Genomic DNA, 26,160 nt, shown 5'->3' on the forward strand with positions numbered 1-26,160 from the left:
TGTCGATATGGTTGACCTTATGATCCAGTCAGGCTGCGACGTCCATTGTCGAACACTTGAGGGCAACACTGCTTTGCATGTAGCCGCCCAGAAACGTCAACCAGAAGTCATCAGAAGTCTCATCCAAGGGGGATTGCCTATAGATGTTGGAGGGAAAGAAAATCAATCGGCATTGTACTGTGCCAGCCGATTGGGTTTGTCTAATCTTGCTTCCATGCTGATCGACCTTGGCGCAGATGTGAATCGCGTCACAGATTCTGGATTTGCTCCACTCCACGATGTAGCCGAGAGTGATAAGGTTGTGGTCATGTATGTTCTGTTAAAACACGGCGCCAACATTAACTGTGCCGATTCGTCAGGCCGTACTCCGGTCATGATGGCCGCATCAGGGGGCTCAGAATCGACCTTTCGCATGCTGAGGGCTCATGGTGCCGAGTTGAATATTGTCAGTGATTTGGGCTGGACCATACTCCACTTTGCCGCACGCGGAGGCTGTGTTGGCATTGCAAAGCTCCTGGTCGAAGATGGATATGATCTGAACACCAAGGAACTTGGACTTGGGCATACTCCTCTACTAACTGCCGCCAGACATGGGCATTTGGATTTCATCCGATACCTCGCAGAAGAGGGCGCGAACATGTATGCGACATCGAGCCGCGGTGAGAATGCTGTTCATATTGCCTGCCCCGGCGGCGAAACAAAGCACATCGCAGTGGTGAAGCTTCTTATTGATCTGGGCCTTGTATGTGACCAGGCGAGTGACTCTGGGCATACACCACTCATGCTTGCCGCAGAGCATAAAAACCTCGCATTGGTAACCATGTTGGTCGAGCACGGTGCGAAGTTGGACATTATCACTGAGAGCGGATACGGTCCACTGCATGCTGCCGCGCAGGGGGGGAAACGTCCGAGTCCTTGACTTCCTACTTGAACATGGTCTGCAACTCAGCGATGCACGAGCAGGCCCATCCCAAGATACTGTGATTCATATCGCTGCTGCAGAAGGCCACGAAGATATGGTGGAAGCAATTGCAAAGAGGCTCCCGTCGCTGTTAACCTTAACAAACCAGGAAAACTTCAATCCTCTACAACTGGCCCTCAGGAGACATCGATTTGGCTCAATGAAGAAGTTGCACGAGTTAGGAGCCGATATAAATGTTGAATCGCCCAAGCAACGCCAGACTTTGATTCACCTGGCCAGCAAATTAGAGAAGCCTGATCACCTGTCAGACATCATGGGGTACCTTTTACAGGAGGGGGTATCCCTCGAGTCCGTGACCTCAGATGGCTTTACACCCCTTAAACTGGCAGCATCACTCGACCGTCTCAATGCCGCAGCAGCCCTCTTGGACCATGGTGCCGATATTGAGAGCTCGGCTGGCAAGGAAGGCCGAGCTCTCGACATTGCAGTTAAAAATGGATCATCCCGTGTGGTGGAGTTACTGGTATCGAAAGGGGCTTGTACTAGTCACTTGAATTACCAAGGAGAGACCTTGCTTTATTGCGCTGTGTGCGCTGGTAATGTGGAAGTTGTGAAGTCTCTCCTGAAACGGAACACAGGGCTTATCAACTCACTGTCAATAGGAGGGAAATGGGCGCCACTTCATAGCGCAGTTACAAATAATAACGTTGATATCATTCGGCTGTTATTAGAGAATGGTACGCAAAAAACCCCATCTAATGCACACATTTCAGGTCATACAAGTCTAACATCACACCCAAAGGAGCGAGCGCTACCGTGGCTGGTTGTGGAAACAATACTCCCCTTCACATTGCGGCGGAAAAGGGGCATTGCGACGCTGCCAGGGCCTTGTTTAGAGGTATCGTGTACATTGACGTCGATGCCCAGAACAAATTCGGTGAGACCCCCATGATAACTGCCGCAAGGGAAGGGAATGTCGAGTTTGTTCGATGTCTGATGGAATATCGGGAACATCTGGGTGTTCCCTCTCGTCAGTGGGAAACTGCAGCTGCGCGAGCAGCTGACAACGGCCATTTTGAAACGGTCGAATTCTTCATTCAGCAGCAGCAAGGCCGGTCAAGATAATGTGACTTGAATGATGTGATGTCATTTGTACTGTTTTTCCCACGCTTAGATATTTTCTAACATCAATCTCATACTGACTGCTTTTACAACCCTACTACCGAGAAAGAAGAATCTACTTTTGATTAAAGCCACAGCATACAACTCTACCAGGTTACCATAATGATGGGAACGTTTTTATCATGTATTAGATCTAAAAGCTGGAACCTCGGTGTCCCACGCCAACTAAACTACCACACTTAGTAAGACTTGATTGTCGGGAAATATCCTCAACAGTTCCGAGTCTCGATTGATCAGGCGGTCTTTTTATTCCACTTTATTTAGAAATGCTGGAAGATGAGATAGAAGAAGACGATGGATCTACGCGATGGAGGGGGAAATCCTCACACTATAATTATCTCTCTAATGACAAACGACGTGCAAACGGCTAATCATCGTGATGAGACAATGAAATCAATGCAATGCATGCAGGGATAGACTCCTAGTCATGCATACATAAAGCGGGGCCAGGCAGGCCGTAGGCCTGAGGCCTCTGGGGCTCAGCAGACGTTTTAGACTCTTAGCTGTATCTTACAATATAGTAGTGAATGTTTGAGGCTGGAGCCTCAGGCACTCAAGATTCGTTTACCCAGGTATAATTCAAGGCTACAGCCTCCTTCCTTTATCTAGAACATCATCATCACACATTTTCATCATCATCATTATGTCTCCTACGTGGTAGTATCTAACCACCACCATCAGCAAGACAACACGAGGTGCAGATAATTGCACGGAATCGAGTGTACAATCCGATTTGCTCGGCTCTTCTATTTCTGTCTACCACAGCATCTTCTGCATGCCCTGCAGTGGCATGTACCAAGGGTTCGCACGATAATCTCACCGTTCACCTGTCCAGGCCTCATATCCCCAAGCTATCTCTGCATCATTTACCACCGAGTGCGCTCTTCTTATTCCTAAACAATGACCACCCCATCCGAGGAAAGTGCAGAGCACTTCGTAACCCAGTAAGTACCTGAGATATCTTGAGAAAATCGTCTATCTAACCAATGTATCAACTAGCATCCTCCCTCTCTACCAAGGCCCGTCCGTCAAAATTCGATTACAGCCTAGTAACAAGGAATATGTAATTTCGAAAAGCCTTCTCTGTGCGGAATCGCCGGTTTTCTCGAAAATGTTCAACGGCCAATTTCTAGAGTCGCAGCAACAGACGGCCACTCTACAGGCAACTGAAGACGATGTCTCGGTGCGTAGCCTTGAAGCACTCATTCAATGGCTATACCGACGCACTGTCGAATTCGAGATAGAAGACCCAACCGAGCATACTTCAGCAGCATTGGAGCTCGCTAGGCTTGCAGACAAGTACGAGATTACTGGGCTCGAAGATACAATAGCCGAGTGTATCAAGGAAATCATAATATCCAACCCTCATCCGGGGAACAAACGCACTCGAATTCGAGATATCGATACCCACACTTATTATCTCAGGCGTGATCATATTGCCTCGGCAAGCCTTTTGCCTCAAGGTCATCCAGTGCGAAGTGTTTTGGCTGCAGCTTCCGTTGAAGGGTTCCTCCGCAGCGGCAAACACAAGTTTTATGAAGAAATTCAGGCCTACCCGCCTTTCGGAGCCGACCTCCTCTTAGAGATTGGGCGTGCCCTACGGTCTTCGCGGACTCGGACTGAGTATTTTGTAGATCCCATCAGTGAAATCACGTTGTCTGCAACCAGGGAAGCTTGAATGTACTTGAGTTATCTCAAACCAGTTGCATGAATGATAGTTGTCCTCGTCCAGGCTTTGTGTGTACATGACTAATTAAAATCTAAGAAATGTAGCCCCTGGCAAAGTTAACCATGGAAGTTGGCAAGATACTAGAATTATATCAAGAGCCAGGGCTGGGTGAAGTAGATGAACTTGAAGTTTCACAGATGGGTTATCCTCGTTACTTCAAGCTGGCCCTCGGCGAGTCCAGGTCTCAGCATACCGGCAATTCTACGTAACTGAATCATCCAAGAGAAAGCCAAGAGAAGAAGAGAAAAATGTTATTTGTGCATGCCTAGTAACTATTCGAAACATTCAAAAGGCCGATGAGTTAGTTATATAAAGAAAATAGCATCGCATCGCTGATAGAAAAAGAAAAAGAACACCGTAAAACACCCTTCGAAAAAATGTCAAGTACTAGATAAATGTAAAGAAGATCAAATAACCATAGCACATGAAAGAAAAACAGAAAAGGGGGGAACGAGAAAAGAAAAGAACAAAAAAATATGAACTTCAATGCTTAAATGTGAAACCTGCCGAATATCGTATCGTCCCTGTCGTAATTACCATGCCATGCCACATGCCACAAGATCCCATTCCTGATCGCTCACCTACCTCTCACGCCGATCAGATCGGCGCGGAGGGGGCGAGCTATGATTCTCAAAAAGATCTTCCAAATACGCACTCGGTGCCCGACCCTGCTGCGGCGCTTGACTAAGATTCAACGAACTAGTCGACGCACCAACATACGACTGGCGCGCATTATGCGGCGCATCGTAGTACGCACCCGCACCGGGACCAGTCGGCGGCAAGGACGGCGTCGAACTATTGGGCGGATATCCTCCTGCCGTAGTATTCGGCGCACCGCCAATCGAGTCCCGCGACGTCGAGTTATTACCGGCAGCAGTATAGAATCCTGGAGGCAGGTACGTCGAGCCACGATTATTCGTCGTCGCGTTGAGACTATGATGAGATCCTGCTCCCGCCGCGCCCGCACCACCGGCTGTTGGGGAGTAGAAGAGACCGCTGCCGCCGCTGGGTCCGCGCTTGGATGAGGGTTTGTAGCTGGCTCGGGTGGCTGCGCCGAGTTTTTCCAGGGAAACGTCGGTCGCCGGGGCCGGGGTGTAGACGGTTGATCGCTTTTTGCGACTGCCGCGGAGGAGGCGCTTGGATTCGGATTGGGCCATTGCTGCGCGGCGGACGGAGCGGTTTACGGACCATGCGACCATGCCTCGCCAGGCGAGTACGGCTAGGCCGATTAGGCCGAGGGCGGCGCCGACGGCGATGAAGACTGTTCCCTCTGGTGTGTTTGTTGTTTGCATGTATGGGGCATTTGCGGTTGGGGGTACGGTAACTATTGGGGCGCCGGTTGTGGTGGTTGATGAGGATGTTGATGTCGTTGTTGTGGAAACGGATGATGTTGTGCTAGTGCTGTCGGTGGTTGAGGTTGAGGTTTCCGTGGAGGAGGTCGACGAGGTCGTCGTTGTATCCATGGTGGTGGTAGTTTTTTCCGACTTTGTGGAGGTGGATGAGGAGGATGTCGTGGTTTCTGTTTTTTTCGGAGGACGAGGTTGAGGTGGTTTCCTTAGTTGTCGCAGTGGTTTCGGTCACGCTAGGGGTGCTTGTGCTTGTGCTGTCACTGGTCGAGCGATCGTCGGTGGTCTGGGCCACATCGGCATTTGTCTCCGTCGTTTTATCCCCCGCCTTCTGGGCAGACACACGAGCAGCGATGACAATCACCAGCAGAAAAAGGAGGATCAGTCGTGGCTGGGAATTCCCCAGCCCTCGTGGGAGAAGTCGCATGGTAACCAGGCAGTAAACAATGAAATCAACGGATTCGATTCTCCACAGCGGGTCTGTGGAGTGTATGTAGATGGACGATCAGCGTGGGTGTACAAGGTAAAGAATCCTCTGATCCTAAGCTCTTTCAAAGAACCTTTATCCCTGCCCTTGACTGGCCGGGTCCGTAAACGGGATCGTAATTCGTCCTGGCTGACAGGAAGCCTGGTCGGTGCGGGTGTCTGTGTTCCTGGCAGATCAGGGGCTCGATGCACAATTTACAGGCCGCAGTGTGAGAGATAGATCATTGAGGTCAGTAGGTGAAACGAATGACTACCCCAGGGTGGGAGACAACGAGCGTTAGGGAATTAAGAGAGGGGAAAAAACCGTTCGGGGCAAGCAAGAATTGGAAAGAAGCGAAAAGAGGCGCCCAGTTGAGTTGGGGCAAAGCGAGACGAGATTGGCGGCCTCAGGCCAACATCCGGGGTGAAGTGTCACATGATACTATGTTACTAACTATAGCATGGCAAAGCAAAGCTGAGTAAAGCAGAGTAAAAATTACTCAATGTTATATCATACATGAAAATACGCAAGAAAAATAAATGTACCCCAGGGCCCGAAAATAAAAGAGGAAATCGATCAAAACATGCTGTTGTGCAAGGTATAAATCTAGCTTCAATCCACCTACTTCGACCACTACTGCTTCTTCGCAGCAGCGGAGGTGTCCTTCTCAAACGCAGCGTAGGGAACTTGAAGGCTACTCAGAGCATTGACACCGATATACAAAATGGTGACAAAGAGGAAGGTTGCAATCAGACCCATGAAGATACCTGTTCATAACGTTAGAAAGGGTCAACTATCAAAGTCAAAGAGAGGTTAGGTTACGAACCGGGAGTGAAGAATTGGTACTCATCAAACAGAGATAACCGGCGGTCTGAGCCGGAATCACTGGAATCGGAGTTGTAGGAGGAGTAGTCGCGCTTGAGGTCCATGTGGACGGGATCCTGGTAGCTAGAACCAGCTCCATCGGACTCGTAGATCACGGAGTCGGACTCGGGGAACTCGCGAGGCGAGGTAACGTAGAGGAGAGTATACTTGGACTTGGGGGGAAGACGGTCAATGATATCGGAGATGAGGCCATCTGGGTTGGATCAGAGTCAGAACATTTCCCCTGGTCATTCCTCTTACTAGGGTAGCTTCAACGTACCATTATCGGACAGCTGGCTGGCACGATCCGAGCCCAAGCTGAGCATGGGGAATTCGATGTCAATAACACGAGGAGCCGAATCAAAGTAGGAGGGATACTCTCCAGCTATGCGCGAACGTCAGTTTCCAGCTCCCATGCATATCTCATATATCCCCTCGTCTATCCCTCAACGGGTTCCTGCAGGGAGGTGCAAGCAACTCACAAGAACCATCGATGGCAGTAGTCTCCGCCTTGCACTTCTCCTGAAGAAGGCTCTTGATATGGCCTCCATCCAATAATCCCGCGACTTCATTAACGCTCATCTGCGACCGAATGGACTTGTCCTTGCCCATCATCTTCGCGCCAAGGCGGGGTGCCGACTTGCGAGTCGAGAAATCGGAGCTGTGGACACCGGGTTGGTGGACGACGACATAGTAATCCGACGGGCAGGTGCTCAGAGAAGAGGTCAAATCATCGAGTAGCGAAGCGCTGGTCTTGATATAGGCGGAGTTGGTCAACAACCTAGGGGCGAGTGATTAGCTGGCCGTAGCTTTCGGAGGTGGGCCCAGGGAGGAACGATCATACTCGGAAGTTGAGGCCATAAAGAATGGCGAAGTATCGCGGAAGGCATCAGCTGCAGCTGCCGCGAGGGCCAGCAGTCCAAACCTGCTTAGATGCATGGTGTGGGTGTGTGTGGGTGTGTGAAACTGGGGGAGGATGGTGGTTAATGCCAATTGCCAATGCCAACGGGGAGAGGTTCAGCCGCCGCTGGTCTCGGAGGCGGTCGACAGGCCCGGCCCGCCTGAGCTTCACATTCAACCCGACTTTTTTTTTCTCGGCTTGAGAATATCCTATCGCACAGCACCAGTGCACTTTTTCTTGATTTTCTTTTTACCACTGGATCAATCATCTGATTGACTCCTTTTCTGCTTCTATTTTGCCATTATGGGCCCCTCTGTTAAACGCCGCAAGGTCTCCAAAACCGAAGAAGTCAATTTCGACCCAGAGGCCCGTCAAGAATGGTTGACTGGATTCCGCAAGCGCAAGCAGGAGCGCATTAAGCATGGACAGGCTGCGGCGGAGAAGAGATACAAGGAGGAGCGCAGACATGATCGTGCCAAGGTATGTTCTGCTTCTTGCAGAATTCTCTGTCCCCGGGTGGAAATGCAGCAGCGGAGGACTAAACTTTCTTTTTCTTATCTCTCTAGATGCGCGAGGAGCGTGCCGCTGAATACAAAGAGGCTTTGGAAGAGCATCAAAGGCAACTGAAGCGTCTCAGGGAGATGGACAAGGAGCTGGACAGGGAGGTGAACGGCGAAACCAGCGATGCCAACCCTGATGACGACTCGGACGATGAGGAATGGGGCGGCATTGAGGAACCACCCGCGGTAGACTACGAGGCGGAATATATCGACGAAGACAAATACACAACTGTCACAGTGGAGGAAATGGACCCGTCGCGAGAGGGTTTACGAAAGGCAGTACGAGAGGACAACTCCGACGCGGAAGAGGAGAAGAAGGAATACCCTACCGAGGCTGCCGAGGAAAAGGCCGACGAGAAGAAGCCCAAGAAAGGGAAGAAATACGGAGCAGACCGACCTAAGAAGGTTAATAAGAAGCGGTCCTTCCGATATGAAAGCAAGGCGGACCGGAAAGTCAACCACGCCAAGCAACGGGCATCAAAATCCAAGAAGGCCGATGCACGGAGAGAGAAGTGAGGGATTCAAGAAGGAAAGAAAGGAAAGAAAGGAAAGAGAAGAAAGAGAAGAAAGAGAAGAAAGAGAAGAAAGAGAAGAAAGAGAAGAAAAGAGCTGGTTATTTTCTGTCAATTTATTCTTATACCACACCATATGCAAATACTGCTTGCGCATCAAATATCTATGACTTTCACGAGACGAGACTGGGGGGGATGGCACAAAAAAAAGGTGAATTAATTCGAGCAATTCGACCCGGTACCGTAGTCAATATGACATGTGTGCGATGGAGATAAAAGTTGTTCTCCAGCACGGTAGAAGGATGGGGAATAACGCAACCGGCCGCTGTATGATAAAAAAAGAAAACAAAGCAGACAGCTCGAAAAAGGGAAGTGAGCCTGCATCCAACCCGACGTATTCCGACACCCTACACCGATACCCAACGTCCTGCTTTAGACATTGCTGATGGAAACCTCCAGCTCGTGCAGGTCCTTCTCGAGCTTGCCGTGCTTCTCTGCCATCTCCTCGTACTTGGCCTCCCACTGGTCGCGTTCCGTCTCCAGTGCCTGCACCTTGCGCTCGTAGTGGCCGGCCTTGACGTCGGTTTGGCGGAGCCTGTAGATCACAAAGTTAGTTGGCTGTGGTGCAAAGCAGCAACAGCGGGAAGATATGGTGTGTGGACGTACTTCTCATTTGTCTCGCGCAGAGTCTTGTCGTTCTCCTCAGCCTCCTCCTCGAGGAGCTGCACCCGGCGCTGGAGGGCCTCATTTTGGGTGTCGTGTTGGGCACTCTGGTTGGCGGCGTCCTTGGCGTCCTTAACGGAGGACTCAAGCTTCTCGACTTCCTCCTCGAGGAGCTGGTTGCGGTGGTTGAGGGATGTGATCTCCTGCTCCTTGGCGAGGCTGGCCTGCTCCAGGTCCTTGACCTTGGCCTTCAGCTCCTCGACGGCATCGTGAGCCTCGTCAGCCTCCACACGGAGGGCGTTCATACGCTATTGGAGAAGACGGTGATTAGCATCGTATGATTATGCTCGGCAGTGCAGATGCAGGACTGATATGCAGGGCACGGAAGGGGGGGGGGGGGTTGTGGTGCAAGGTGCAAAGTGCAGAGTGCAAAGGGGGACAGCTTGTCCAAGCTACCCCGCCAGTCAGGGACAGGGGATCCAAAAACACATACCTCCTTGATCTTATCCATTTTGGGGGGAGTATTTGAGAGATGTGAGAAAGTGTGGAGGGGAGAAAGAAGATGGAAGTTAATATGTATGAGTGAAAGGAAGTCAAGGCTGTCGCTCAGCGTAGCCGGGTGGTTGGTGGATTGGAAATGGTGGGGGGGGAGGGAATATCCTTTGGGCCAGAATTGGGAGAAGAAGGGGAGACCAGCGAGACACAACGGACCAAAGAGCAAGGGGGAGCATGAGGCGGTATACAGTACCCGCTGACTTAGCACAAAATACGTGGCAACACAAGTACTCGGTACTTACCCAAAGTGGATGTACACAATTATTGCAGCCTCGCAGATCAGGCAGCCACGGTACACAAAGCCCCCGTGCCGACCAGCCAATCACCGCCTTCGGATCGCCGCGTCTCCACGGGCAACCACTGACAGCGATACCGATGAGTGCTCTAGAGCAGAGCTTCACTCCTCCTTCAATCTACCTTCGAGACAAAGACACTTGAAACAATACCAAATACAACAAGTGCTGTGCATGCTCACAGCCCATACCGACTCGCCGCCATGCTGGCTATCCGTGACCAGGAAAATCTGGTAAACACCCATCAAACCGCCGCCGCCGCCAAGCCCATGAACCAAGGCATGAAACAGCTCGCTCCCAAGACTCCTGGCAGACAGATCCCTCTTCGAGACGAAAACAACCCGTTAGCATTTGGCAAGAATACAGTAAAGGGCAATGGAGCCCGTCAAGAGAATGGCAAGCCTGGGAAGCTGGCCCCAGTCACTCCGATGGGTACGCGCGACTTCTGTGTTTTGATATTCCTCAAAAAGATCCAAACTAACTGAAATATGATGCTAGAACCTCGAAACCGTGCTCCCCTCGGCGTCAAGACGAACAATCAGAAAGCTAGAGCTCCCCAGACACCCGCTCCCTTCGGAGGAACCTTGAAACCAGGAAACACGAACCGACGCGCCTCCACCGTGCGCAAGAAGGCCGGTCCGGTTCTACAGCAATCCCAGACAAAGGTCTTTACCGAAGCTGCTCAAGATGACGTCCCGGACATCGAATACATGCCGCCCAAACCGACAGGTAAGACCAGGACATGTTTGGTGGAGTGACTTGAAAACGAAACGCGCAGGTTTGCTGATAGACTTTCTAGATCTCCCGGATGTTCCAGACGACATCACATACGACACAACCTTCCCTCAATTCCGACCAAAGAACCGCGCACTCGGATTGGAAAGTGTATACGGCAAGCAACAAGTCGGCCGCGATGGCCTGACCCAAAAGCAGCGAAAATTCCGCGAGGACTCACTGCGGTGCGATAAGATGGCCGAGGAAATGATCATGAAGCAGCTAGACACCATCAGCTTCAATGATCCCAGCGAAGACGAATCGATGAAAGCCCCGATGCCGCAACCACGCAGCACCCGCTCCAAGACTCCCGCATCGACTGCCATGCGTCACACCCGCACCGTCTCCACGCTTCGCTCCCGTGAAGCTGCCAGCGCTCTGGGTTCTGCACCCACGCCAAGTGCTGCTCCCACCCGTGTGCCCGCAGCTCCCAAGTCCCGACTGCCGTCCGCCCTTCCCTCCGCCCTGATGCCGAAGAAGAAAACTCGGGTCCCGACCAACCCATCATCTATGCGCAACACTGCCGCTGCCGCTACCTCCAACAGCACTCTCGGCTACTCCAAGGGCCGAAGCGTGTCTTCCGCTCTGAACGAGAACAAGGAAGACTCGAAGCCTTCCAGTACCCATACTACACTCTCACCGGACACATACATACAACTGTACGGTGCCCCGCCGCTGGGCTCGGACATGTGGACTCGTTGCAAGGCTGCTGGCTGCTTCGATTCTCCCGAAGAAGGCATTCCCGCGCAGGAACTTGAGGAAAATCTGCCGACTTTCGAGGAAGATGATGAGGCTTTGAATTTCCAGCTGGCGCTGTAGTAGCTAGCTAGCTGGTTTTCATTCGTTCTTTCATTTTTTGGGATGACATTGTTATGAAACTTAAACCACTATCATTTGAATTACTTTGTTTTGTATTATCTTATTATCTTTCTTTGCTTTCGGATTCTTTTATCAGGGTGGTCTAGGCTGGAACGGTGGATTATGGCGTATTATGGTACGGTATGGTAGTACCTCTGGTATGGAATTGAATTTCTGCACAGTCGCGTGGAGGTTCGAGTAGTGGACTATTGTACTTGACTTGAACGAAGTTCTGAGATGGCTTTTCTAAAGGTGACCTACCAGGAGTGCCGTGTAATAACTTGAACATAGTTTAGTAAATTTGCTACTACAACTTCGCAAAGTACTTCTAGTAGTAGTTACTAGTAGTAGCTGGTACCCGCTTGAAGCCATATGCGAACTTTGGAAATAAACCTTGGTATTTGAACCTGAAGCACTTGAAACCCGTGGACTTGAATCCATGTCCAGGTGGATTCAAGAAGAGTTTTGACCAACTACTAGTAGTACCTAGGTAGTACTACTAGTATTCGTGCGAGATCTGAGTCCTTGAAGTCCGAGTCCGTTCAAGTTTCAAAACCTTGGAATGGATAGCCCTTTGGAGCCAGGGCTGGAATGAAAATATATAACCGCAACTTGAGTTCTGAAAATATATCCTGGCCCCAACTAGTAGCAACCTCCAGGGCTTGGAAGGGCTCAGAAAATTGAACAATCCATCGTAGAACCTAAAAATACACACAGGACCCCTACTATTTATAACATATACGATTTCTGAAAATAACTTGAACCCGATGCCCAGGTGGATATTGTTGAGGCGGAGCCTCAGGCAGCTCAAGAACCTAACTAGTTAACTATATTAGCCTCCCTCCTTTGCTGTCAGAACTTGAATCTACAGCTTTCATCACTCCTTTCATTCGTCAAAAGATATTGCTAGGGCAGAATTTCCCCTTAGGTATTTGGTTTTGATTTTAGAATGTGAGCGCAGCACCTTGGTTGGAAAGTGAGGTCTTTAGTGTGGTTCCTGAGGTCCAACTTGAAGGCTCCAAGGCGCCAAGGCCAACTCCAAGTTGCGACCGCCCGGTGATAAGGCCCTGAGGCCTAACCTCCGAGAAAGAATGCGTCTTGACTCGGACCGAGACACTTAAGAATGGATCTAGGGAGAGGAATGATTCGGTTAGAGCCGACTGACGCGTCAGGCAGGAGATATCACATGGAGGAAGCCCCCTCCGTCATCCCTTGAGTTGCTTCAAGCCGCCTTACTACGAGAAAACGCCTCGTTCTTACTCTTCAATTTGCTTGATGTTTAGAGACGATTGATGGAAGAGATGTTGAAAGATGGACAATTAATCTAAGAAATGAAGATTGGGGACACTAGATTCTACCGACTTGAATACGCTGCCGTCTTCAGTCCGAGTGCGTCGTCAGTTCTAAGGTTACATTTTCCCGACTCTCTTCTCGTAGTTCATTCAGCTGACTTCCATCTACACACATGATACGAACTACTCACATGGTAGGGTTGAATTAGTAGAATTGTCTTCAAGTCCCTGCTGACATTAACCTAAACTTTGAACTATCTTTTCAATGGTATATTCCCCGACTAGTTTTGAGATCTACGTGATCATCTGAGAATCCGTGCGCGTCCCAAGGTTCTGGCAAAGGGGCAAAAAGCTTATTGAGTTATATCTAGTTGACAGGTAACTTCTAACAATGCGAATAACGAAAATAAAAGATAGAGTTTTATCATAGGATTAACTCGGATTGAACTATTCCAGAGCTCAACTTTAGCAACACTAGGGGTCATTGGACGATGGTATTATGTAAACACAAGGGAATTTTCAAACAACAAAAGGCCAAGTGGGAGTCTACAATTTCGAAGGCACTAATACTACAGCAGAAAGTTTCTGGTGGCCTGTTCAGAGCACAGCCAAGCACAAGGAGGGAGAAGTCAAGATTAAGTGATTCGTATTAGAACTACTTCAATAACCCATATAGCAAACCAACTTTCAAATCATCTGACATGTGACCCAGGATCAAGAGAGTGGATTAAAGTCAAAAGCACGAAAAGCTCTAGGATGGAGCTTCTTAAAGAAGGTGGTTGAGAGAGCACTGGGCGTTGACGTCCAGGTTGACGAGGTTGCCGCTCTATTGAAATGATTAGCAAATTGTATACTGCGAGTTAAGCTACAGGTACTTACGGCGACATCCTTGTCGTCACAGCAGTAGACACCGCCAGTGGAGCAGGACTCGCCCAGAGCACCGGGGGCGACGTTGCCGAGGGTCAGGAGACCAGCGTTGCCGTTGCCAGAGCAGACAACAGACTGGCCGGACTTGCAGACCTTGCCGTCATCGGAGCCACCGGCAATGGCAGTAGCAGCGAGAGTCAGAGCGATGAGGATGAACTTCATTTTGAAGGTTGGAGGTGAAGTGGTTCTGGGGAGGTTAGTAACTTGCATCGCTGATTGGAAGCTGTTGTACATACTGGATAGATAGATTGATTGAAGAGATGATTGTGATGTGTTGGTGATACTCAACCGGGCGACCTTGAGGCCCTTTTTAAAGTAGTCCGAGTGTTCTAAATCCGGAGGGGGGACAGAAATATGATGCCGAGGAATATTGTACGAGATCTCCATTCCACGTTGCAGATCATATCCCTTGCTGATGTGGTATGTAGAGTCGATCATTATCTTTATTAACTACACGTTGCACTTTACCATTCCAAGGTAGATAGAAAGCGTTCGATTCAATTTTCCAACGTATGAAAGTATCAGATCGTGGTTCACAAACGAAATAGCTCATGATAATGCTCTAGCTGTGAGATGACCCTAGTTTCTCCCATAGTACCTGGCCAAACACGCGAGAATTCAATACCCCTTGACAGCCCGGCTCACCGAGTTGGGAAAGGGAGGCTCCAATGAGCAGCCCTCGGAAGGTATGGATCGTCGCTCCGGAGATATGACACGGTGGCTTGGTGGCTTGGTGGCTTGGATAAGATTATATGACTGCTTGCGGCTGCAGTGGAGCAACCCTGTTTTATGAATTCCACACATGTTCAAAGGTACTAAGATATGTAATAGACCACCTTAGAAGAATTTGATCAATATGGGGGCCTTGAGGCCACGGATGCTCGTATTAGAGAGGAGCGTCATTGACTTGGCCCTGGTGATGCTTGCGTGGGTGGTGCTTTGAAATGAAAGGGAAACCAACCAATGTAACAGGGCACGGAAACGGTACCCGGGTGGCCCTGGGTATGTGAAACAGCAGATATAGTAAAGATTGTCATAGCCTACCTACTTCATCGAACTAAACCCACTATTCAAGAGGAGCAAGGCTACTGAAAATATGAACCATTGTATCCTTAGCTAACAAAGGATAACCATTGGCCGCAACTTCCATCCGGACCTTGATTTTGGAAATTGAGACTGGTCTAGTCCATTACCATCAGCTGTAATTCAGGACAGACTGTCTTCATGAATCGCTGGCCGGCTTGCTAGATCGGGTCATCCCACACGCTGAGAAAACTCATTCAGATTGCATTCAGGTGGCAGGCAAAACGAAGATCAACAGGAGCTTCGTTGCATTATGATTCTCTGATTTAATCTGGAACCTAGGCGTGAATCCCGTTCTCAGGAGGAGTGATGATATCTTCCTTCTTTTTGTTCTGAGAAGCGCGCTCCTCCAACAAATTTAGAGTATCAATTGCACGAAGAAATTGTTGTGACCTAGGTAGTCATGTCATACGAGACACCAACTTATGATTTTTGTTTTAACATATACTACGTGAAGCTTTCGAAGTTGCGCTCGACTCTTTGGTCGAAGAGACGTGGAAATAGACACAACCAGTTCCCGAATGAATATATTATCTCAAATGCTCATTTTCCTGCGACGGAATTGGATATCAATGGCCGACTACTACGCGAGAGGGGCTTCATTTCACTAGATGTTGGACATGAGTCCCACAAAGCGCTAAATTATGATTTCAACCAAGATTAGACACATGGCAAGATAAATTAAGTTTTTGGTGGCGGAAAACGTTTTATTCACTCGCGGCAGGCGGTCTAAGTTGAGCTCAGTCTTACCCTTGTCCATTTTGGGTGCAGCGAAAATTTAGGTCTGTTAGATCGAGGTACTAATTTTGAATCTTTTGCGGGGTTTTTCATTTCACCTAATATTTCTCAATTACATATTGACGTTGCACGAGATATTTATTTCAGAGCAGATTAAAACTTTGACGTGAAGAAAGGCTTCTAGAGTTCGTGTATGAATCATCAGCGGGCCGTGGAAGAACCGTTTTCGGAAGCGAGCCGATGCTTATACAAGCTAAATGGGCCTACCGAATAGGTAATCAGGCAGTATACGAGGTAGTATAACACCGTTGCATGCTTCTTTTTCTTCAATTTGACGTTTTGGTAAGAGAAAGCTCAGCATTGAAATTTATAAATACTCCCAAATTCACCTCCACATCTTTAACCCCTCTGAATATCCATCTCTTATTTTCCACCACCACCGACCAAAAGGTATGGTAGCGACATTCATGAAATTTCTTCTCTTTAAGACCTATTTTTTTGCTAACGTCTTTATGGGAATAGTTACCATCAGCAAGCCAGCCACAATGAAGTTCTTCATCGCCTCTCTTCTCTTCGCCACTGCCCTGGCCATGCCTACTTCTGATGGCAGCGACAGTGACTCCGGAAAGACCGTTTGCGAGGGCCACGAAAGTGTTGTCTGCGACAAGAACGGCGACGGTGGTCTTCTGTCCCTCGGCAACTTGCTCAACGGTCTTTTGGGCGAGAGCTGCTCCACTGGCGGGGTCTACTGCTGCTCGCAGAGCGACATTGAACAGGTATGTGATTTGTGAGACTTGTGATAAGAAAGGATACAAAAAGCTAACATATTCCAGATTGGTCTGATCAACCTGGATCTCAACCTCCAATGCAGTCTCAACCACGTGCTTTAGATCTCAAACCTTGTATTCAAGGACATAATCCTACAAGTTGAGACTAATCCTAATAAAATAATGTCTATTATTTCGACATAAATGCACCCTCTCAAGTAAACGTAGCTTTTCAGCCGACGTCGAAATTGGTTCACGTAGTATCAAAGTAGACTCTGGAAATGATTCTACGCCGCTCCTGAGGGTTCGAGGGAATTTTCTCAGATAACCTGCCATACGGGACCACATGTTGAGAGAACTTTTTGAAGAGACACAAATTTCGAACCGATAGAAGCTCAGAGTTATGACAGTGGCCCACTAATATATGCGAATGACTAGTTGACTAGGAGGGAGTAAGGCCGCAACGGAGGAAGGTGATCTGCATGTCTGAGGTACTCGTATCTCACCCTCCACACTAACATCCCATTTGTATATAGGGGCGAATCTCAACTAAAATACAACTTGAAGAAGATAGCTTAAATACATCGGAGCAAATAATTGTTACAAGATTGTCCGAATCCTCGTTGAATTTTCATAAACGTTCACATTCGTTAAGCGTAAGTCATCAATAGGAGCCTTCTTTCTCGCTGCCTAATTCCTCCTCCTCTTCCTTTCGGACGGGATGATTGGGTTTCCGACAAAGGTGCTGTTCCATCACGTTGGATGGGACAGTTCGACTGACGCGATTTATATTGACTCTTAGCATTGGTCTCATAACAGCCTAAGAGGTGGCCTTCAGTGACTTGGCCAGTCGTATTCTTCGGAGAGAACCCCCTGGGATCAAAAATTCCAAGGCTCTGTTCAAGATTAGCTATATTGATCCTTTTTCGAAGGAAGGCACACGGCAAGTACATTAGGAGCGCAATATTTCTTACACGGCCATTTGCCGTATTTGCTAAAATGTTCTTTTTCGCTTTTAGTCAGTGGCTGATGTGGGATTGTTAGTATGTGTAATTTCCAGCGTTTCACTAGTAGATAAAGGGGCGGGTCTCCTAACCTCGGGCTTTGATTTTTCGCTATGGCTATACATTGTAGAGATAATCAGTGATATCGATCAGAATCTATCTTATCCAGTTGATATAGTTTTAATCTGGGGTACTTTTGACCGCCCAGGTGAGTTTCTATGACGATGACACCTGCCAAACCTACCAACCGTCAAACTTGCCTACGTAAACTCAAGCTGCAGAAAATATGGCCTGATTGGATGGAGAGTTTGCCGGCAAAGCCACCCTCCTTTTGCGGAGACCTGTACCTGGGCTAGACTTCGCCACGACCAGCGGGTGGACCTGGTGTGGCAAGTCTAGACCCTATATGTGACTGCTAGTAGTGAATGAACAGTGGTGGTACAGAATAATAAATATTGCATGGATTGAGACTCACTGGGGAGAAATCACTTCCAATTTTGATATTTTCCAGTCCCCCAGTCTGACTGCTTTGCATATTTCACATTAGAGTAGCATATACGAGTAAGGCTTATTCGGGTCTGGGCCCCACTTGTTGGCTGGCACAACATCCATGGATATTCAAGTGAGTTTATGTTATAAGAGATAATAGTGCCGATAAAATACAAATCACAGTGACTCGAGAGTAACAACTTACTGGTATTCATCTATATTGCTGCCTTGTCTACGAGTAGTTAGTAAGATTAATCAATTACATTAAATTATGCTATTTATACTCCGACTAGCGCAAATGGGAAGCCGCGGAAGTAAACTCACCGCCTGCCCAACTGCCACGATTTATTTACACATGCTCTCCTTTTCATCGTCACACCTTTCTCAATTGGACACCTTACAGCCATGACGACCCCTCATCCGGAGTCCACCGCGGACTTTGAGTTCATTCAAACTCCTGCGGCTGCTGTGCAGTCCAAACCTGCCTTTGACTGCGGTGTGCCGACTACTCTAGTAAGTAATCTAGCTCTATAAAGCTCTCGGGGGTTACTACAGCAAGTCATACGGAGTGCTCACGAATTATACGCTTCCAGTATCCGGCTATCAAGAATGCCCCCATCCCGGCCGATTCTCCGGGAAGCGATAGCTTTTCCAATGGCTTGATGGCCTTCCTGCTCTTCGTGGCACCCTGGTACCTGGCCCGCCAGGTTAGCGGCGGCTTCTACACCACCATTTTCTTCGCTCTCTTCACTACTATTCCCATTCTCATGGCTTTCTGGAGCATCTCGTCGTCTATCTCTCCCCGCAAGACTGAGAAGGCCAAGTACTGTGGCCGCCCCGTCGAACACTACCTGCAATTCCACTCCGAGCATGACCGTGCTACATACCGCGGCAAGAGCAAAATCCCCATGGAGGTCTTCTACGAGAAGTACTTCAATGGTGAGGTTGATTTTAAGATGGATGCCCTCGAGGCTCTCGAATACCGCCACGACTGGGCCAATTTCAAGTTCACCATGGGTCTTTTCAAGCACTTCCTGTTTGGCTTTATCCCTGAGATGCTCCTTCACACTCGTTCCCAGGGTACGAATTATTCCTCCTATGTGTGTCTTGCTGAAAGAAGCCTTGCTAAGTAACTTTGCAGATGAGGAGCAGGTCCGTGACCACTATGACCGCGGTGATGACTTCTATGCTTGGTTCCTCGGCCCCCGTATGATCTATACCTCCGGTATCATTGGTGACATCAACAAGGAGGAGACTCTTGAAGAACTGCAGGACAACAAGCTGGCCGTTGTTTGCGAGAAGATTGGTGTTCAGCCCGGTGACAAGATCCTTGACCTTGGCTGTGGCTGGGGTACTCTTGCTAAGTACGCCTCGGTCCACTACGGCGCTCACGTCACTGGTGTCACTCTCGGCCGCAACCAGACTGCCTGGGGTAACAAGGGTCTCCGCGTTGCGGGTATTGAAGAAGACCAAAGCCGAATTCTGTGCTCGGACTACCGTGATTCCCCTTGTGTCGAGGGTGGCTACCAAAAGATCACTTGTCTTGAGATGGCCGAGCACGTTGGTGTTCGTCACTTCAGCACTTTCCTGTCCCAGGTATATGATATGCTTGATGATGATGGTGTGTTCTTCCTGCAGATCGCTGGTCTCCGCAAGTCTTGGCAATATGAGGATCTTATCTGGGGTCTGTTCATGAACAAATACATCTTCCCTGGTGCCGATGCTAGTACCCCTCTTGGCTTTGTCGTCGACCGCCTTGAGGGTGCCGGCTTCGAGATCAAGGGGGTTGACACTATCGGTGTTCACTACTCTGCTACCCTCTGGCGCTGGTACCGAAACTGGATGGGCAACAAGGACAAGGTTGAGGAGAAGTACGGCAAGAGATGGTTCCGTGTAAGTTTCCACGAGTGTCCTCGCCTCTACGCATGATACTTTTCAATGTAATTTGCTGACGAATACCTAGATCTGGGAGTACTTCCTTGCCGCCTCGACTATCACCTCTCGCCAGGGTGGTGCCACCTGCTGGCAGCTCACTCTCGTCAAGAACATCAACTCTACTCACCGTGTCGAGGGAATCCAGTCCCAGTTCGGTCTCACTGGTGCTCTCCAAGCTGCTATCAACCGTGCCAACGGCACCATTCCCAGTGCCCACGTCGTCAAGAAGGACTTGTAAATTTTTTCGTCCAGACTCATCGGCTGGTCTCTAAGATCCCAAATTGATCTGCAAAGATCAAGTTGCATGAATACAGTGTTGATGAACGTCTCCGTGACGTGGTAATCCTCAGCCCACGGGCTGCGAATATATTTTTATGACATATCGGATACGATTATGAACCGAAGCGAATATATCGGGAAGTAAAAGTCACAACAGATGGGGGATGAACTACTACAGACGGGGATATGGATGTGGATTCAGGCTGTGACCATCATGCACTTAGTGTGTTCTCTATGTCCTGAACTCGTCCTGACCAAGTAATCAATCACCGTGAGATCTTACCTAGGTAGTTCGGTTCTTATATTTTAGGTATTTCGGGATTGCACTATATGAGCTTATAGCTTTGCATCGACCTGATATTCTAAATTTCTGAAAATTCCCTCAGGATTATCGCCGTGTAAACTCTGCCATCAACAATGACGTAGGCAATGTTCGATCGAGATCGCCCCTGGCTGAGTGGGTCTGGTTATTCTCGATGTGGAAAACTGAAGATCGCCAGCCGCCCCTCAACACCTTACAGATTCTGCAGCCAAGCCATTTTCTTCAAGATGCCCAGCGAAAACCAAAGCAATAGCTTCAGAGAAAACGCGCGAATATGAAGATCGTCACATTACTCGCCCTCATGGCCGTCGCGAGCGCCGAATTCTCCTGCATCAAGCCCGTCAATCCCATTCCTGCGGGTCCCCCTGGCGTATGCTGCGAAAAATTAGACCAGAACGCACTACTGGGCTTCTTATATACTGGGAAAACTTGTATGTCTTCCCTGAGAAGCTATAGCCAAGATTGGGATTTCATCTGCGAAAAGAAAGGGATAGCTGCTAATGGGTTCGAATTGAAGGCATCAGAGCCAATAAAGTGGATGAAGCCAAGAGTGGAAAGACAACCTATAGCTCTTGTCAAGATGGGCGAAAAGCAGCTTGTTGTGACCCGGTACGCCTATATTGAATGGAAAGATACCCCTGGGGAGAGTGCTAGTTGCTAATTTGTGAGAACAGCTTTTGACGAAGCTCAGTCAAGCGAGTAACCCTGCCTGCGTTCTTCCTGATGATAGCGCGTAAGTGACATTCGCATATTTGAGCACAGACTCTGTGGATATAGCCTACTACTTGGTTATATTCGGGAGAAGTACCTCGTCAAGTGGATGATGACCAGCTCTGATTGATCCTTAGGTTATTGCATAGGACTAGATGGCCTGAGACTATTCGAACCAGCTTCCTGATGGGCTTGGGCAAGCATCAAAGCATGCGATTAACACGACAATGAATGCATCCTGGAGTTTAACATTCAACCAAGGCCCTAACCTATATTTGTGGTATCATCACGACGTCGCTTTCTTCTCAAACTAGATTGCACTTTCCCAAATTTATCAGCGTCAAACATGTCCAATTTGACTTTCCCCCTAATGTTGTCAAACAACTGTTTATTGTAGTCGACATTTTGATGGTTGACCCTTACGAATGGCGAAGAAAAATCCACACAAGGAGAAGGTCAGATATTAAAAAGGAACTGTATATTGCTAGGCATATTTCAGCTATCTAAAGTCATTAAAACAACCCACCAAGGATTGTCGTGAGGTACCAAGTGGTTCAAGAATCCAACTTGAGACCGCGTCGATCCAATTCCACCATATTATGATATTTTATTGTAAGTGCCTTTTCAAGGGGCTGTTACCCAGGAAAGCGTTCGGCTGAATCAACTGGGATTAAGCTTGAGCATCGTTCTGACCGGTAACGACACCCTCTTTCTCGACATCCTTTGCAGAGCCGGAGCTCTCGGAGGGAGGAAGAACACCATCGGGATGGGCAATTTGGCGATCGATCTTAGCCTTTTCTTCGTCGGTCGCATCGGTGATCTTCACGGCAACTTCTTCGCCGAAGTTCTGGGCGATTTCCTCGAGGGTAAGGCGGGCAGTCTCGGGCCAGAAGAAGTAGATCACTATCAAAATAGTCAGCATGATTAGTCCATGGTAAAATCCAATGGGTTGAATGTCGTGAACGTACCGGGAATGAAGAAAGCAGACCAGCAAATGATGACCAGATAGTATTTCCAGCCAACATTGGCGAAACCCATAGGTGCCGTTTCCAAAAGAATGAGTGTAGCTTCAATATTTTAGTAAATGCCGTTCGTTCCTGGAATGAATGATGGACTTACCGGCAAACTGGCCGAACAACGAGAAACCCATGCCGATGGGGCGGATTTCGGTAGGGAAGATCTCGGAAACGTAGAGATACATGGTAGTGTCACAGCATGTACTTTGAAGGGATTAGCATATCGAAAATATGGAACGCAGTGTGGAAAGTTGAGACTCACCCTTGGAAGGCCAGATAGAGGTAGATAAAGAAGATACCGAAACCGTTTCCAACCTTGTTGGTCGTGCCAGCATACTGTGCTGTCATAGCAGCAAGGCAAGATGTGCTAACAATGATACCAGCGAAACCGGTCATATACATACCACGTCGAGAGTTGACTTTGTCGTGAAGCCAAGCACCCAGGGGGTTGTAAATTACACCTATGACAAGATTAGTACTAATGATATCGAAAGATTTAGATCAAGTCTTACCGGCGGTTGTCAGCCAAACAGCACTTAGCAGCAGAGGCATACTGCCTTCCATGCCGAGATTGGTGTACAGAAGAACGGCATAGTTGTTCTGTTTGTATCAGCAGGATGTACGGTAAAGATAACCAGAAATTTCTGGACTCACGATGATGAGAGGGCCGCCAAATTCGGCACCCCACTGAGTAAGGAAACCAATGATCATGCGCTTCCGGTAGGAAGGCTTCTTGACAACAGCCTTCCAGACACTGCCGTAGGCCGCCAGCTTCTCTGCCTCAAGTTGAATCTGCTCCTTGGTCTGATAGAACTCCTCCTTGGCGACTAGATTGTCGGGATCATCGGGAGTTTGACGAAGTCGCTGAAGCACAAGCTCGGCCTCGTCAAATTTGCCCTTCGAAATCAACCAACGAGGGGAGCGCGGCAGCCAAGGAGAACCGATAAGTAGAACCAACGCCGGCAGACACTGCAGAGCCAGAGGGAATCTCCAACCGAAGGCAGGAATGGTGCTCTCCGCGTAGTAGCACGCGAACCCAACCCAGCCAGCAAGCATGTATCCGAAAACAAGGAAGATGGCATGGTGACCGACTAGCCAACCGCGACGCTGGGCGCTCGACATCTCCGAGAGGTACATAGGGCAGACAGTGACTAGAATACCGATTCCAAGACCGCAGATAAAGCGACCTGCTTGGAACATTCTTTTTGATGTTAGTATGTGGCTGCATTGTAGAGGCTTGGGTATTTTTCATACTCAATTGAGTTGGCACCACCCTGCAGTGCGCCTCCGAACATCGAGAAAAAGGCACCAAACTGAATGTTCGCTTTGCGACCGAAGAAATCACAGGACCACATAATGAACAGTGTGCCGACAGCACCACCAGCGCTGAAAACACCATTTGCAGTAGAGATGACGGGAGTCGTGATCGTGTCATATCCAGGCTTGCCTTCAGCAGGAAGGTTGAAATAGGTATACCATCCTGGCTGACCGATCGTACTGGAGATGATAGAAGCACAATAACCGTAGGTCTGTATGTAATATATTAGACTTCTAGCTGGCGCGTATATTCCAGTGACAATAGCTCACCATAGACCCAATGGCAACAAAGATAGTCACCAGCCTATTATAGGTACTGGTCTGCGACCCGAACCGAGCCATGATGAAGCGATTCGGAGTCTAGCCCAAGGGGGAGAGTGCTGTTTAGATGGTCAAAGAGGATGCCAACATAGGTTCGTGACTACGCAGGCCTAAGTTCGCGGGAAAAAAGAGCGAGCAAAACAACTTCTTCCTCCTTGCGACCAGCAAAGGGGGCAACAGACAGAGAAGTAACTCGTTGACAGCTTGGTGGACCTGACCCACCAGCCTGTGGATGCAAGTTTTTATTAAAGTTCGACCGTGAGCAGAAACAACTCACTTGCCGATCATTCACTACAGCGGCTAAGGCTGTCACAGGCGTGGGCCCATTGTACAAAGCGTATTACTCGTAATGGCGAGAACAAGCCCTCGAACTTACTCGTACGAAGATGGGCCATCCAGGCCAGATGCAGATCAACATCACGGCAGAATCCCAACAAACGGATACTATTGGCATGCCCCATTCATTATGCGGGGTCAAACTGCAGTGCAGCATCGGGATGGTTCGAGTTCGGCAAAAAGGATGAAAAAAAAAGTACTTGAAATCGCACGACTGACGCCCTGGGATGGCAGCATGTGTGGAATACCCACGAGGGGTAATTACTCCACCCCGAACTACTCCCGAAACTTTCACACAAGATTGACTCGGTTATCCTCCGCGGAAATGCCACTATTTAGCCAGCTACTGATATATTGAAGTTGAATCATACCCCTCCTTGACACTATTTGGTCAAATACGAGGAATATCGAAATAGAGCCATGTCTCAATCTCCCTTTGATATCCCCTTTGATGAGCTTCCCAACCCCAAGCAGGTTTGGGCGGGAAAGCCTGGCAGCTACGAGGAGGGCCTAGGTAAACTGGCTATTCTGACCCCTGAAGTGGTAGCTAAGGCGGCTGCGAATGAGATCAAGACTGGTCGTCGTGTCACTATGGGATGGGAGTTGACCAAATTGGACTATCCTAATCTCAACCGGCAGTCATGCCAGCATCAAATTGTACCCCTCCTTGGAGGTGTAGCATTTGATGATATTTATACGATGAATCCTCGTAAGTTACAACTATAAACTGAGTCTGGGCTTTTACTCGCATAGCCTACATGGAAGTTAACCAGCCACATAGAACAAAGTAGCCAGTGGGATGGGCTGCGCCACTTTTCTCAAACAGTCCCGGGTCAATCCGAACGTGTTTTCTACGGCGGAACAACAGCTGAAGAAATTAACGACCGTGGAAATGATCGCATCGGACTTCAACATTGGGCGCGGGAAGGAATTGCCGGTCAGTCTTGATATTTTTCCTTGTGCTTGTCTCAATCCTTCGGACTCCCCGGGCCCCAGGGACTAACTAACGGTTATCGCGTGATAGGACGTGGAGTATTGATCGACTATGCCACATGGGCTGAGGAAAAGGGGATTGAATATTCCACTTTTTCGACGCACCAGGTGCGCTTGTCGGATATTCACGAAATCGCCAAGGAAAGCAATATCACCTTCCAAAAGGGTGATATCCTCTTTGTTCGCGTTGGAGTCACGAAAGAATGGGACACCGTAATGACGGATGCCCAAAAGAAGGCCTACTCTGACAATTCCAGTCCTGAACACGCTGGCATGGAAGCGACAACTGATGTGCTTCGGTGGTTGTGGGACAGCGGATTCGCCGCGATTGCTAGTGATGCCATTAGTTGGGAGGTAAGACGACAGATCCCTTGACATTTTTGAACCATCTGAAAAGCCGAATATTTGGCCGAATATTTGGCCACAAGGGGATTATTCTTTAACACACGTCATAGGTTTACCCTCCTCAATCCCCTGATATCTTCCTGCATGAGTATGTACTCGCCGGATGGGGCATGCCGATCGGTAAGCACGAATGCGATATCCACCCCGGAGTAAGGAAAATGTACTAAAGCAGAATAACAGGTGAACTATTCGATCTAGAAGTGTTATCGCGAACTTGTGAGGAGCTGCAGCGGTGGAGCTTTTTCGTGGCGTCCGTGCCATTGAATATGCCGGGTGGTGTATCCTCTCCTCCCAACATGATGGCCATCTTCTAGATATGAAATAAGATAGTTGGCATCGGTGGCTTTTTTCTTTCACCGAGAGCGGGACCGTCAATGAAACTCAATGCAAGTACCGAAAAATTAATTACTCTCAAGGTTTGACATCAATAACTTAATTGAATGTACTGAATCAGGTTCCTTGAATCGGCCGACAAGAACTTGAAAGCGACGATCGCAGATCCAATAGCCGAACGAATGTGTTGATTATCGCCACTTTCGAAGATCAGTACGGAGAATGGTACGAATTGTGAGTTTTTCTTGAAACGAAAACGAGCCACGA

General features: G+C 48.7%; 14 protein-coding genes across 14 annotated transcripts; 9 read left to right on the top strand and 5 right to left on the bottom strand.

Annotated features, from left to right (window-relative positions):
* Nucleotides 1-7: 7 nt before the first annotated feature.
* N7509_007644 (ankyrin repeat domain-containing protein) lies at nt 8-919 on the top strand (the record flags this gene model as incomplete). Its single annotated transcript, XM_056632281.1, has 1 exon — nt 8-919. One exon carries the CDS (start codon nt 8-10, stop codon nt 917-919), a length of 912 nt encoding a protein of 303 aa, XP_056487832.1.
* Nucleotides 920-1,016: 97 nt separating this feature from the next.
* Nucleotides 1,017-2,047, top strand: N7509_007645 (ankyrin repeat domain-containing protein; the record flags this gene model as incomplete). The annotated part of the gene is made up of 2 exons (XM_056632282.1): nt 1,017-1,438; nt 1,696-2,047. 2 exons carry the CDS (start codon nt 1,017-1,019, stop codon nt 2,045-2,047), a joined length of 774 nt encoding a protein of 257 aa, XP_056487833.1.
* Nucleotides 2,048-3,004: 957 nt separating this feature from the next.
* Nucleotides 3,005-3,782, top strand: N7509_007646 (BTB/POZ domain-containing protein; the record flags this gene model as incomplete). Its single annotated transcript, XM_056632283.1, has 2 exons — nt 3,005-3,048; nt 3,104-3,782. 2 exons carry the CDS (start codon nt 3,005-3,007, stop codon nt 3,780-3,782), a joined length of 723 nt encoding a protein of 240 aa, XP_056487834.1.
* Nucleotides 3,783-4,414: 632 nt separating this feature from the next.
* On the bottom strand, nt 4,415-5,606 carry N7509_007647 (uncharacterized protein; the record flags this gene model as incomplete). Its single annotated transcript, XM_056632284.1, has 2 exons — nt 4,415-5,317; nt 5,415-5,606. 2 exons carry the CDS (start codon nt 5,604-5,606, stop codon nt 4,415-4,417), a joined length of 1,095 nt encoding a protein of 364 aa, XP_056487835.1.
* A 672-nt stretch (nt 5,607-6,278) lies between these two features.
* On the bottom strand, nt 6,279-7,448 carry N7509_007648 (Ac45/VOA1 transmembrane domain-containing protein; the record flags this gene model as incomplete). The annotated part of the gene is made up of 5 exons (XM_056632285.1): nt 6,279-6,412; nt 6,472-6,723; nt 6,790-6,894; nt 6,992-7,290; nt 7,354-7,448. The coding sequence occupies 5 exons, from the start codon at nt 7,446-7,448 to the stop codon at nt 6,279-6,281; spliced, it is 885 nt and encodes a 294-aa protein (XP_056487836.1).
* Nucleotides 7,449-7,713: 265 nt separating this feature from the next.
* On the top strand, nt 7,714-8,486 carry N7509_007649 (rRNA-processing protein RRP17; the record flags this gene model as incomplete). Its single annotated transcript, XM_056632286.1, has 2 exons — nt 7,714-7,890; nt 7,977-8,486. The coding sequence occupies 2 exons, from the start codon at nt 7,714-7,716 to the stop codon at nt 8,484-8,486; spliced, it is 687 nt and encodes a 228-aa protein (XP_056487837.1).
* A 428-nt stretch (nt 8,487-8,914) lies between these two features.
* N7509_007650 (tropomyosin) lies at nt 8,915-9,656 on the bottom strand (the record flags this gene model as incomplete). Its single annotated transcript, XM_056632287.1, has 3 exons — nt 8,915-9,077; nt 9,149-9,453; nt 9,639-9,656. The coding sequence occupies 3 exons, from the start codon at nt 9,654-9,656 to the stop codon at nt 8,915-8,917; spliced, it is 486 nt and encodes a 161-aa protein (XP_056487838.1).
* A 540-nt stretch (nt 9,657-10,196) lies between these two features.
* On the top strand, nt 10,197-11,586 carry N7509_007651 (uncharacterized protein; the record flags this gene model as incomplete). Its single annotated transcript, XM_056632288.1, has 3 exons — nt 10,197-10,425; nt 10,492-10,722; nt 10,793-11,586. 3 exons carry the CDS (start codon nt 10,197-10,199, stop codon nt 11,584-11,586), a joined length of 1,254 nt encoding a protein of 417 aa, XP_056487839.1.
* Nucleotides 11,587-13,683: 2,097 nt separating this feature from the next.
* Nucleotides 13,684-14,006, bottom strand: N7509_007652 (uncharacterized protein; the record flags this gene model as incomplete). Its single annotated transcript, XM_056632289.1, has 2 exons — nt 13,684-13,743; nt 13,797-14,006. 2 exons carry the CDS (start codon nt 14,004-14,006, stop codon nt 13,684-13,686), a joined length of 270 nt encoding a protein of 89 aa, XP_056487840.1.
* A 2,204-nt stretch (nt 14,007-16,210) lies between these two features.
* On the top strand, nt 16,211-16,555 carry N7509_007653 (uncharacterized protein; the record flags this gene model as incomplete). Its single annotated transcript, XM_056632290.1, has 2 exons — nt 16,211-16,441; nt 16,499-16,555. 2 exons carry the CDS (start codon nt 16,211-16,213, stop codon nt 16,553-16,555), a joined length of 288 nt encoding a protein of 95 aa, XP_056487841.1.
* A 1,775-nt stretch (nt 16,556-18,330) lies between these two features.
* N7509_007654 (putative cyclopropane-fatty-acyl-phospholipid synthase) lies at nt 18,331-20,098 on the top strand (the record flags this gene model as incomplete). Its single annotated transcript, XM_056632291.1, has 4 exons — nt 18,331-18,438; nt 18,519-19,005; nt 19,067-19,818; nt 19,889-20,098. The coding sequence occupies 4 exons, from the start codon at nt 18,331-18,333 to the stop codon at nt 20,096-20,098; spliced, it is 1,557 nt and encodes a 518-aa protein (XP_056487842.1).
* Nucleotides 20,099-20,762: 664 nt separating this feature from the next.
* On the top strand, nt 20,763-21,302 carry N7509_007655 (uncharacterized protein; the record flags this gene model as incomplete). The annotated part of the gene is made up of 2 exons (XM_056632292.1): nt 20,763-21,070; nt 21,224-21,302. 2 exons carry the CDS (start codon nt 20,763-20,765, stop codon nt 21,300-21,302), a joined length of 387 nt encoding a protein of 128 aa, XP_056487843.1.
* Nucleotides 21,303-21,842: 540 nt separating this feature from the next.
* N7509_007656 (putative MFS sugar transporter) lies at nt 21,843-23,847 on the bottom strand (the record flags this gene model as incomplete). The annotated part of the gene is made up of 8 exons (XM_056632293.1): nt 21,843-22,075; nt 22,141-22,239; nt 22,292-22,392; nt 22,451-22,649; nt 22,701-22,788; nt 22,843-23,389; nt 23,443-23,717; nt 23,776-23,847. The coding sequence occupies 8 exons, from the start codon at nt 23,845-23,847 to the stop codon at nt 21,843-21,845; spliced, it is 1,614 nt and encodes a 537-aa protein (XP_056487844.1).
* Nucleotides 23,848-24,582: 735 nt separating this feature from the next.
* Nucleotides 24,583-25,874, top strand: N7509_007657 (uncharacterized protein; the record flags this gene model as incomplete). The annotated part of the gene is made up of 5 exons (XM_056632294.1): nt 24,583-24,871; nt 24,944-25,099; nt 25,187-25,509; nt 25,611-25,680; nt 25,741-25,874. 5 exons carry the CDS (start codon nt 24,583-24,585, stop codon nt 25,872-25,874), a joined length of 972 nt encoding a protein of 323 aa, XP_056487845.1.
* Nucleotides 25,875-26,160: the final 286 nt, after the last annotated feature.

Source organism: Penicillium cosmopolitanum (genome assembly GCF_028827165.1).
Source record: "Penicillium cosmopolitanum strain IBT 29677 chromosome Unknown utg000008l:1.0-4398992.0:1.0-4402845.0, whole genome shotgun sequence".
NCBI classification, from domain to species: Eukaryota; Fungi; Ascomycota; class Eurotiomycetes; order Eurotiales; family Aspergillaceae; genus Penicillium; species Penicillium cosmopolitanum.